The 7,644-nt window shown below is 43.0% G+C and overlaps 1 protein-coding gene across 9 annotated transcripts in view; it reads left to right on the top strand.

Moving 5' to 3' along the window:
• The first annotated feature begins 1,064 nt into the window (after positions 1-1,064).
• Positions 1,065-7,644, top strand: part of IL1RL2 (interleukin 1 receptor like 2) — a 48,432-nt gene continuing 41,852 nt past the window's right edge. For 3 of the 9 annotated variants that reach the window (XM_027128735.1, XM_027128738.1, XM_027128731.1), the window contains exons 1-4: positions 1,211-1,695; positions 1,921-1,989; positions 2,785-3,016; positions 5,966-6,161. In XM_027128735.1, the coding sequence (XP_026984536.1) occupies positions 1,572-1,695; positions 1,921-1,989; positions 2,785-3,016; positions 5,966-6,161 (621 nt within the window). In that variant the 5' untranslated portion in view covers positions 1,211-1,571. Of the gene's footprint in view, positions 1,159-1,193; positions 1,696-1,920; positions 1,990-2,784; positions 3,017-5,965; positions 6,162-7,644 lie in introns of those variants that run through there. The other 6 variants (XM_027128734.1, XM_027128733.1, XM_027128739.1 and 3 more) reach the window with 6 other exon arrangements.

Genomic DNA, 7,644 nt, shown 5'->3' with positions numbered 1-7,644 from the left:
CAAAACCATTTTCATCGTAATATTAAGACCTTCTCTGTCTTTTTTACTCTCATTCCCTCACCAGTGGACAGTGGACTTTCTCAGAGGCTACATGACATGTAACATCATAAGAGACTGGATATGAGAATCCAACTGTCTTCTGTTAAATTAAACATTAAATAAGAGATTTCCAAACACTAAGTATGGGTATGTAGAGGTGTGTAGAACAATACCACTTGTCTCAATAAGTCTGTTTTGAAAAGTAGAGTTATTTTTCATAAAATGTATGATATTTATATTAATGTGTAGAGAGTTTATTGTTATTTTAAGTAAATAAGAAAATAAATGTTTCAAACACTTTCCAGTTTATTTCTAACACAGTAAATATCGACAGATATAAACCACATAAACAAAACCACTTTGGAATCCTCAATAATTTTTAAGAGTGTAGAAATTTGCAAACCACTGGCTTCCAGCTGGTCACAGAAAGCTTTGCTGTCATCTCCCCTTGCTGCTAATGGCTGCTTTTCTCGCCGTTGGGAATCCCACAAGGACCACCAGAAATAGCTTGGCCAGAAACCTGTTGAACGGAGATTACATTTTCTATTTTTTTCTAAGTCTCAGTGTCCTCCGGGATGTCTCTGGGTGTCTCCTGATGGCCAGGGCAACAAGTCCCTGTTGATGTTGTCAGGGTTGGAAGTTTCAGACAGGAACAGTTTTCCTGCTCCGGCTATTTGAGGATCCCCGTGGGATGTCTGCTTTACAGAAGTTAACAGCACGACCCAGGCAGATAAATAATATCACTTAAAAGCCATCTGGGTCGGCGTCTACTCCGGGGGCATTCTATACAGGCCAATGCAGGGCATGTAATAACTGCTCGAATGGAGTTCGGAAAGGAAGGAATAGTTCATTTGGTGGCACAATTTGGAATAGATTTCAGCAGACAATTAATGGGGATGGAGGACTTCTTAGCTGCCAGAAAATCCGGCACAAAGCCTTCGAACCCGCTTCCTAGTGCGATGGCACGCTCCTTCCTAAGCTAGCACCGGGAAGGTAGGGCTGCCCCGCCCATCGTAGTGAGGAACTAGCCTGGTACGGAAATGCCACGACAGGACTCAGTCCCGGGCTGTCAGTCTCCACTTTCTACGAGTTCCTGCGCGCTCCGATCCAGTTCTGCAGGTACACATCCGGCTCACGGAGTCTGCAGCTGAGCAGGGCGCGGGCGGGACGAGGAGATGGCAAAAATGTGCGCGACTGGGCGGCGGGCGGTGATCGGGACTCCCGGGCGGCCCCTGACCGGCTGGGCGACCTTGGGGGAGCGGACTCCGTCTGTGGAAGAAGGTGTGGAGCCCGCGTCCACTGCCGGCCCGTCTTCCTCCCTCTTTTCCTGCCGACCTTTGCAATATAGGCCTAAGCTGCCTTCTCCCGAGTGAGCAGGTTTCCGTTTAGACGGCCAGGCCCAGGAGGAACCTGAGGCCAAGGACGCGCAGGGAAGGCTACGCGCGACGCACGGTGGGCACTCGGGCGTCACCACGGGGAACGGGGGCCGCGGGCTGAGGCGGGCCGGGCGGCGAGCTGCATGGCAGAAGGGGATGTCCCTGCGCCCCCAAAGGAGGCGACCGGGCAGCCTGGAAGAGTACCCGCCCCGATGCCCACACTGCGCCTCCGGCCCCTCCCGACCCCTCCCACTGATGCCTCTCCCCCCGGATTCTGGAGGTGGGCGCTCGGAGCAAGGGTGGGGCAAGGGAGGGAGCCGTCTTTGGGGGCGCGTCCGGATACATCTGGGGCCAAAGTTGGAGGTCTCCTCATGGAGCAGGAAAGGTCAAAAGCCTAGCTGGGATCTCTGAGATTCAGAGGTCGCAGAACCCTGGCCTCGTGCCGCGGGAGGGCGCGCTCCGCCCGCTGCGCCCCTTTCCACGCCTCCCTCTTTCTTCCTCGCAGCCTGTAGGGGAATGCCGTTGTTGCTGCTCTGCGTCGTGTCCACCGCTCTTCCACGATTTATCAGAGCAGGTACGTTCGGTTGGTTCGGGTCTCAGTGGGCCCCTCCCTCCCTGCCACCCTGCCGCTCTGGGCGAGCCCCTGTGCAGACCTCCTGGGGGATCACGTGAGACCGGAGCCTGGCCGGTGACACTCGCCCCAGGGGTCCAGGCAAAATCCCGCGGGAGACGCTCAGCCCCAAGCATCCCCTTCGAGCTTTGAAGTGACTTAAAGAGGGGTAGGAGATGGGCAAATTTGCAAGTCAAGGCTCGAGTTAAAATGCTCAAATAGATCTATAATACCGTCTACTTTATATGACAAACGGACATGTTAGACCCAAGGTAATAGCAAAGAAACCAGCCACGGAACAAATTACTTCCAAGAAACACTAAGCAATTTGTTAGAAACGAACTTTAAAGCGAGCGGAATTGTTTAACAATCCTTTGGGGGAGGAGATACTTACACCTTTTATTGGGGACGGACGAATTAACCGGGTAGCAGAGCAGAAGGAAAACAGGTCAAGTGGGGCTCAGAATAGGAACGTTTACACTGAAGGAGGAAGATGAAGGAATTGAGGGTCTTAGAAGGGAAAGAGGGGACTCATTCCAAATGGGGAGATCACTTGTTGAGGGGGAGGACCGAGTAAATTCCCTCTTATGGACAGATGTGAAGGACTTCGGGTCATGCTTTCACATCAGCAACTCCCATACTGAGAAAACTCTCACATAAAATTTCAAATCAGCAAGAAAATCGAGGTGTTTGTGGAAACTAATCATAACCAACACTAGCGCTCTCGGCTGTGATTATTTTTTTCCTTTCTTTCCCTAGATGCTTGCGAGGACGTGAGTATGCAGGATACTGTGTCAGTGGGCCAGCCTACGGCTTTTCACTGCATATACCCTCTGCCAACATCTGGGAAGGTAGATGCAACATGGTATAAATATCCTAGAAAAATCCCAGTATCCAAAAACATACAGTCTCGAATCCACCAGGACCAAAACTGGATTTTGTTTCTCCCTGTGAAAGGGGAGGACTCTGGGATCTACTACTGTGATACAAAGTAAGTTCCTCATTCATGAGAACTGTCTCTCTCATTTATATATATATATATATACATATATATAATATGTATAATATTTATATAATATGTAATTCTTTTAGAAAAACTCTTGATAAACTCTTAATCAATGTAGAAAACAATGAGAAGAATATAGTTTTGTAATTGTTACGAGGTGGTTTCAATGAACAGACTTTTAAGCAGAACAGATTTGTAAATCAGTTGCTGGACCGTGAAATGCATCTTTTCCTATTGAGATGATGTCCAAGGCCAGACCAGCTTACGAAGCCTGTTTAATTCCAACATGATTGCTGCCTTCTTTCTTGGAATGCCAGAAGTTTTTGCGACAGGTGGTACATCCAGATAGGTATAAGCCTTCTTCAAGCACTTTTTGTAAGGGTTCTGCTATAGGAATTTAACAGTGACCAAGCACCCAGTATGTTCTAGACCCCATGCTAAGCCTTATGCTAGTAATGTAAGTAAGTGACAAAGGTCTGGTGGGAGATAGTTGAGCCTGGTTGGCACTGTGGTGAGCCAGAAAGCGTATGTCACACCAAAGGTGGCAGTCTATGCAGCAGTTCAAGTCCATCTTCCAAAATTTCAAGGTAACCTGGAAATTGGAATGTGTGTGTATGGGTGTGTGTGTGGTTAACTTTCCAATAAGCTTTGTGCATGTGTCCTAATTAAAACACATCTGTGGACCACATTTTGGCTGAGGGCCCCAATTTTGTTATCCCCCTTTGCTAATGTGCATGACCTTCATGAGTCATTTGACCTCCACGAGCCTTGGCTTTCTTATCTGTAAAGTGGGAGTAATGTCAGCCAGATAGGGTAGAAGTTAAAATGACCCCAGCTCATGTGTGAAGTAGGTACTCCAGGAACGTAGCTGCATCCTCCCTCTCTTGCGGTTCCTCGGTATTTGCCAGCCTCTTTCTGTGTTTTAGGATGGCCATGTCCTTCTCTGATTCCTGCCAGATTCCTCATTTCCGTGTGATTGACTCGAAGTACATGGTTACTCAGTGGCACAGGTGGAAGTGCCAGTAGCCCCTTCCCCAAAATTTCACTCACTCTGCAGACCGGCTGCTGACGTCTTGAGGGGGTCTGCTCTCCTCTTTCCTCCAGGTTATTCATTAACCAGAGTTGGAGATCATATGCCGCACAAATCTGTCTGGACGTCCAGGCTGGATTTATTTATTTTTTATTCTAACTGGGACTTCATTTTTATTTATCTTTATTGGGGTATAATTGATTTACAATGTTGTGTTACTTTCTGCTGTACAGCAAAGTAAATCAGTCATACGTATGTCCACTCCTTTTTAGACTCTTTTCCCATATAGGTCATTACATAGTATCGAGTAGAGAGTTTCCTGTACTATACAGTAGGTCTTTATTAGTTATCTGTTTTATATATAGTAGTGTGTATATGTCAATCCCAATCTCCCAATTTATCCCTCTCCCCCCCTTTCCCCTGGTAACCATAAGATTGTTTTCTACATCTGTAACTCTATTTCTGTTTTGTAAATAAGTTCACTTGTACCATTTTTTTTATATTCCACACATAAGCAATATCATATGATATTTGTCTTTCTCTGTCTGACTTACTTCACTCAGTATGACAATCTCTAGGTCCATCCATGTTGCTGCAAATGGCATTATTTCATTCTTTTTTATGGCTGAGTAATATTCCATTGTGTGTGTGTGTGTGTGTGTGTGTGTGTGTGTGTGTGTGTGTGTGTGTATAGCACATCTTCTTTATCTGTTTCTCTGTTGATGGACATTTAGGTTGCTTTCATGTCTTGGCTTTTGTAAATAGTGCTGCAATGAACACTGGGGTGCATGTATCTTTTTGAATTATGGTTTTCCCCGGATATATACCCAGGAGTGGGATTGCTGGATCACAGGCTGGATTTAAAATATTTAAATATGGGAGCTGTGAAATGGGGCAAAATAATCTTTCCTAGAACGTAGACATCAATACTGTCTGTCATGGAAGAAAATAAACTGAATTCTCACAAATCTTTAATATATAGATATGATACATGTTTAGTAAACTGTATATTTTTACTTTGAAATAATTCAAATTCATATCACATTTGCAAGAATTGTATAAAGGGCTCCTGCCTACCCTTTATCTAGATTTCTATTATTTAACATTTTGCCACATTTTCCCCATCATCCCCTGTGTATGTTACACACGGTATTTTTTCTAAACCATTTTATTCCAAATCATCTCAGTTGTATGCATCAGGTCCCTTTACCTCTTAATATTTCAATGTGTCTTTCCTCTCAGCAAAAATATTCTCTTAGTTATATTAGAATAGTTATCACATTCAGGAAATTTAACCATCACACAATACTTTATCTAGTAACCAATTTGTATTCTAATTTTCTCAATCTTCTCAATGATGACTTTTATAAATGTTTTTCTTCCTTTTCCTGTGGAAGATTGAATCCAAGATCACTGCATTGCATTTGGTTGTCATGTACTTTTAATCTCTTTTCATCTGGAACAGATCTTCAGCCTGTTTTGTGTGTGTGACATTGACATTTTTAAGAAGTACAGACAATTATTTTATATTGTATCTCTTAATTTGGGTTTGCCAGATATTTCTTCATGAGTCGGTTCAGGCTGAGACTTCTTGGCTGGAATGCTATGGAAGTGGTTTGCATTCTCTTCAGCCAGCACACTCAGAGACACCTAGCATCCGCGTGTCCCTGCTTGGTGATGTTCATTTTGACCATTTGGTTAAGATGTCCTCCCGTGTTTCCACCATCCAAATACATCTTTTTTCCTTTCGTAATGAATGACTTGTGAGATGTATGCTGTCTTGTTTGAGGCAGAGGGTTTCCACGTGCTTGGAAGAGGATTTGGAAATATTTGGAGATAAACAGAATTATTTGGTTTTGTGACTGTTTGAGTTTATGAGGTTTCAATCTGTTGTTTTCTTACAGTGATACAAACACCTGTCCCAGAATGCAAGTCAACCTCACTGTATTTAAAAAACATTGGTGTGGTACTTCTGGAAACAGTCAACCGCATGTGCCAGATGAGTACAAACAGATTTTATACGTTGGAAGAGATGACATTCTTATATGTCCTCTGAACTTCCCAAACAGTTTTCATTTGGATTCAGTAAAGTGGTATAAGGTAAAACAAAAAAAATTTCCTATTGATATTTTCCTTCCTCTTCTTTAAAACCTACTTGTTTTTTTAGTTTAAGCTATACCTTTTGAAGCAGAACTGGTAAAGAGAGAGATTTGTGTACGTAAGATTTGTTAGCTAATTGCTGTGGATAATTTAACGCTGTTAATTACTTATTTTTTTAATTTGTAGTTATTAGAGCTTGGTCATAGCTTATTATTGGAATCCACCCCTCCCCCAATTATTCTTACTTTTCAGACTATCCTTCGTTATTCTTTTTAATTAAGATTGATAAGTAGTTTCTTTGAATGGGTAGTACACACATAGGGTTCAGGAATCACGAAGTATCAGAAGGCATGCCCCGGAAAGTCCCCTTCCCACTCCTGATTCATATTTGCCCAGGCCCATCTCACCTTCCATGACATGTGGCTGCTGTAATTGGTTTCTTGCAGACCTTGCATTATTCTTGTGTAATGCCATGCAAGCAAATAAAACTATACCTCCTAGTCCTTTCTTTTTTTATGGAAACAGGGCATCCTATACTCACCTTCCTGCACCTTGTGTTTTCACCTGCAAACCTTCTCTTTGCTTGATTGCACTGGCAGACAATAATGGCAAAGGCATAATCCTTGGCACAGAGGTGCACAGGCGAGGTATTTAATATCTGAATTAGTTCTCTCCCAGCTCTGCTTGTTAGCATTTGCCAGTACAACCATCTGGGTCATGAGTACTCTTTGTGGGAAGGTTTCTATGTACTGTTTCAATTTCTTTAACGGTGATAGGATTATACAAATTTCTTATTTATTCTTGAATGGGTTTTTGTAGGATGGTTTTCTAGGAAATTGTTCATTTCATTAAACGTTTCAAAGGCTCTGGCATGAAATGGTTTATCATTTCTCTGCTTTTAATGTCTGCTTCTGTAGTAAGGTTCATCTTTTATCCCCATTACAATATGTTTCTCTCTGTCTCTGTCTCTCTTTCTCTCTCACACACACACACTCTCTTTCTCCTTCTCACTTGATTAGTCTTATAAAAGATTTGCAGTCAGTTCTATTACTCCTTTCAAAGCACCAATTTTTGCCTTTGTCAGTCCTCTCTGTTGTGTATTTCACATTCATTTAGCTTGTTTCTGTTTTCCCCTCTCACAAGGAAAGTGTCAATGAATGCCCTTATCGTGTATTTTATTTTATTCTAATTTTTTTCTTTCCCATTATGGTTTATTACAGAATATTGAATATGGTTCCCTGTGCTCTACAGTAGGACTTTGTGTATCTCTTTTATATATGATCGTTTGTATCCGCTAGTCCCAAACTCCTAATTCATCCCTCCCCCCACCTCCCCACCCCTCTTTCCCCTTTGGTAACCATAAGTTTGTTTTCTATGTCTGTGAGTCTCTTTCTGTTTTGTAAATAAGTTTGGTTGTATCATGTTTTAGATTCCACATATAAATGATAGCATACAATATTTGTCTTTCTCTGTCTGACTTACT

Source organism: Aethalodelphis obliquidens, unplaced genomic scaffold (genome assembly GCF_003676395.1).
Source record: "Aethalodelphis obliquidens isolate GAN/ISIS:26980383/991018 unplaced genomic scaffold, ASM367639v1 scaffold35, whole genome shotgun sequence".
Taxonomy (NCBI): Eukaryota; Metazoa; Chordata; class Mammalia; order Artiodactyla; family Delphinidae; genus Aethalodelphis; species Aethalodelphis obliquidens.
This window is presented reverse-complemented; position numbering and strand designations above follow the sequence as displayed.